Below are 3,621 nucleotides of genomic sequence, written 5' to 3'. Positions count from 1 at the left end.
TGAACATGATATATTTTTTTATTGATTCAACTAAAATATAGAAATATATCAGAACTATGACATCATCAGGGGGTTTTTGACATCATCATTGGGGATGTGTCAGCACCTGGCGTAGGGCGTAGATCTTCACAGGTGCACCCCACAAACAAAAGGTTTGTTGATATCACAGTTGGCATCGTTGACATAATCTTTTCCTGAGGACAGATTTTTTTTAAAGAATCAATAATTGCACATTAGAGGCCTCAGATACAAAGTTCTCACAATGAAATTGTTTGCATTTTCTCAATTAAGCATGTAAAACTGTCTTCATATAACACTCAATTTATTATAACATGATTCATGGTTGCAAATGAAAGCACATACTGAAAAACAGAGAGTAAGAAAAGTAAACATCCAACAATGAAGGGAAAAGCCAACAATAAAAGGTTTCTATCAGATAATTAAGTTGTACCTGAAAAGTTAATCTCCATACAGTTCTCTCTTCCACCAGCGTTGTTGGGTTCCCCTGCAGCCCAGCCTTTGAAGGCGTACTTGGAACCATCACTCCAGAGCCACACACCCTCCTGAAACAAAAGGTTTTAAGAGAGTTTATACATTTGGTTGGAGTTTTTTCAATCATGTTTCAGCTGGTGCTTTTTATGAAGGGTTACAGTTATGTCGTGTTAAAAATAGTCCACATAACACTGGTCAAATTACAAAAAGGTAGATTACAAACAGTATATACTCAATATCAGGCACACAGAGGGGACAGCTAAATCAGATCCTGTTTTTTGTTAAAAAGGCTCACCTTTGCTGCGTCGTAGCCTCCAACCCAAGCGTCTTTATCTACACCAGTCACTTTACGAACCATCTCTCTGATGAACTTGTACTCGTCTGCGGTTTGTAGGGAAGCCAGATTCCCACCGAAAGACGTGCACAAACGCTGAAGAAAGAGACAAAGTGAGAAACAAAAGTGACAGAAAGAGAAATAAAACTACTAACAGAGATGGATAAAGAACATCATCAACTAACATCACACTACATGAACATGCTTGAACTGTGTGTACCAACAGAGTGGACAACAGAACAATGGATCCTGTGTAAATTCAATAACCTTCATATGGGAACTTCTACTGCTAACTGAGTGATCACAAATACAGTGTGGCAGTTATAACTGAAAACGTACCTCTGCATCAGCCCACTGCTGTTCACTGTTGTGGAACATGTAACATTGTTGGCCAAACACAGTCCAACCGTCAGGGCAGGTTTCATAGCAATGATCTATAACACAATTGTAGATGATTAGAAGGACAATCATGCAAAAAGCCTCTGGTGGTGGTCCAAAGTCAGTGGAGGTCTGAGAATATTGATCCTCAGCACAACATTTATGGACACATTAGAAAAAGGTAAGTAAGAAGAAATCTTAGGATCAAGTGCGGAAACAGCATTTCACCTCCACCACTCTGAGAAACACTAACCTGATTCTGTTTCACTTGATGCCTGTGAAGATACAGAAATATTCTGATTTGTCTCTACTTGCAACTTTAGATTTGAATAAAAAAATACAGGTGACAGGACGCTGAGTTTTATTTTTCATAGAAGTAGTCAATCATAAATGTGTTTTGTCCACTTACTTGTATTGCATTCTTAAAATGTTCAGTTTTATTAATGTTGAAAACATAATGTTGGACTGTAGAGCTCTTGCAAGACCGGTTTTATGTTTATTATTAAATTTATATTTTATTACTTACATTGGCTCCAATACACAGCCCACTGGTCAAACAGATGACCGCAATGAAATGAAGAGCTGATGCCATCTGTGTAAAGACAATATGTTAATGAAGTAATACACTGTAGATAAGTATATGCATTATTTTAATGTGAATGTTAATTACAACATAAAAATGACAGCAATGCTATTTGGTGATACAGGAAGATAAAATAACAAAAGTTGTAAGTTTTACAGAAACAAGGAATTATAAAGAACTGCATGAAAAGGGGTTTTCCCTGGAAGTGAACACTAAAAGTAATAATGAACAGATGAAAACTCGTTTCTGTAGATAAGAGCCGTACCTTGTTGTGATGATCAGATGAGTTCCACTTGCAGCAGTAGCAGGTAGCAGGGTGTAGTTGAGAGGGAAACCCAGCGTTTATATACCTTCTCTGGGCGCTTCGACTAACACACCTGCAACATGTTTTTCTATGATCACATGATATTATTTGACTATTGTAGGAAAAAACATGTGTAATCTGTTATGTACATAGCCCTATAGCTATCACCTACAGCATGTACTTCAGAAATTCAAACAGGGGTCTGTGGAGTGATGCTACCCTGTGGGTATTTGCGATTTATGTTTGCTAAACCTCACAGTCCAGTGCAATCTACTAAGAGTTACAAACAAGGACTATCTGGAAATTAAGCACACATCATTGAATGGCATTTTCTCGGACTCTCATCATCAAATCATTGTAACTAACCTCATAAACCCACCATGTTTTCCCAAACTCAGATGATTTGAAATCTATTTTAATCTAATCTCTAGGGCTCCAAGATTGCTATACATTCTACTTTAGTAAACCTCTCTTCGGTGCTTTATAATGATGACATTATTTAACTTTAACTGTAACATTTTGTTTGTACAATCAGTGGCACACTGATGTTCATATACAACAATTGGCAAAAAGCAAACTGCAGCCTGACTAGGCAAAGCAAGGCAAGTTTATGTATATAGCACTTTTAAACAACAAGGCAATTCAAAGTCCATCCATCCATCCTCAACTGCTTATCCTGTGTACAGGGTCGCGGGGGGCTGGAGTCAATCCCAGCTGACATTGGACGAAAGGTGGGGTACAGCCTGGACAGGTCGCCAGTCCATCGCAGGGCCACACATAGACAGACAACCACTCACACTCACATTCACACCTAAGGGCAATTTAGAGACACCAATTAACCTAGCCTGCATGTCTTTGGATGGTGGGAGGAAGCAGGAGCACCCGGAGAGAACCCACGCTGACACGGGGAGAACATGTAAACTCCAAACATAAAAGCAGCAGGTAAATTTAAAATAGAAGCAGGATATAACAGGAGAGTAAAAGCTAAAGTTTAGTATTAATTAAGTTATTAATCTACAGCCTTAAATTTATTAAAGGCAGTGGTAAAAAGTAAAGTCTTCAGTCTTGATTTAAAAGAATTGACACTTTCAGCCAACCTGCAGTTTGTTCCAGATATATGGAGCATGAAAACTAAAAGCTGCTTTTCCAGGTTTAGTTTTGACTCTGGGGACAGAGAGCAGACCTGTTCCAGGTGACCAGAGAGGTCTGGATGGTTAATAATGTTGCAGAAGATCAGCACTATATTTTGGCCCTAAACCATTTAGTGCTTTATAAACCAACAGCAGGATTTTGAAATCAGCACCATGACATACAGGAAGTCAGTGTAAAGAACTTGAAACTGGAGTGATGTGATCCTATTTTTTGTGTGTTTCCCACAGAATGACAGCAGGGTGGGGGTTATTCTAACGTTGGACAGGTTTGTGCAGCTATGATCACGACATGGAGGGAGAGAGAAAGATCAAAGATCAATCAATATGTGGCGGTCAGCGTTGATAATTATCCAAATTATAGGCTAATAATGGGAAGCTT

At 38.6% G+C, this 3,621-nt stretch overlaps 1 protein-coding gene across 1 annotated transcript; it reads right to left on the bottom strand.

Moving 5' to 3' along the window:
- On the bottom strand, nt 1–2,127 carry LOC119906270 (galactose-specific lectin nattectin-like). Its single transcript, XM_038723836.1, has 7 exons — nt 2,053–2,127; nt 1,731–1,796; nt 1,458–1,479; nt 1,166–1,260; nt 788–922; nt 452–563; nt 1–194 (listed from the first exon to the last, which is right to left on the bottom strand). Exons 2-7 carry the CDS (start codon nt 1,794–1,796, stop codon nt 127–129), a joined length of 498 nt encoding a protein of 165 aa, XP_038579764.1. The 5' UTR covers nt 2,053–2,127; the 3' UTR covers nt 1–126.
- Between the last annotated feature and the right edge of the window lie 1,494 nt (nt 2,128–3,621).

Source organism: Micropterus salmoides, unplaced genomic scaffold, assembly GCF_014851395.1.
Source record: "Micropterus salmoides isolate LMB-PRFRI ecotype aquatic unplaced genomic scaffold, ASM1485139v1 Ms_hic_scaffold_16, whole genome shotgun sequence".
Classification (NCBI taxonomy): Eukaryota; Metazoa; Chordata; class Actinopteri; order Centrarchiformes; family Centrarchidae; genus Micropterus; species Micropterus salmoides.
The sequence above is the reverse complement of the archived record's forward strand: the minus strand, read 5'-3'. Positions and strand labels throughout refer to the sequence as shown.

Bases quoted from the DNA above. Each gene is read 5' to 3' on its own strand.
- LOC119906270 (XM_038723836.1), bottom strand. From the start codon at position 1,796: ATGGCATCAGCTCTTCATTTCATTGCGGTCATCTGTTTGACCAGTGGG. The intron at 1,261-1,457 runs GTTAGTGTTTCT...ATTGTGTTATAG, and splicing joins ATCAAGTGAAACAGAATCAG to ATCATTGCTATGAAACCTGC. The intron at 923-1,165 runs GTACGTTTTCAG...CTCTTTCTTCAG, and splicing joins AGCAGTGGGCTGATGCAGAG to CGTTTGTGCACGTCTTTCGG.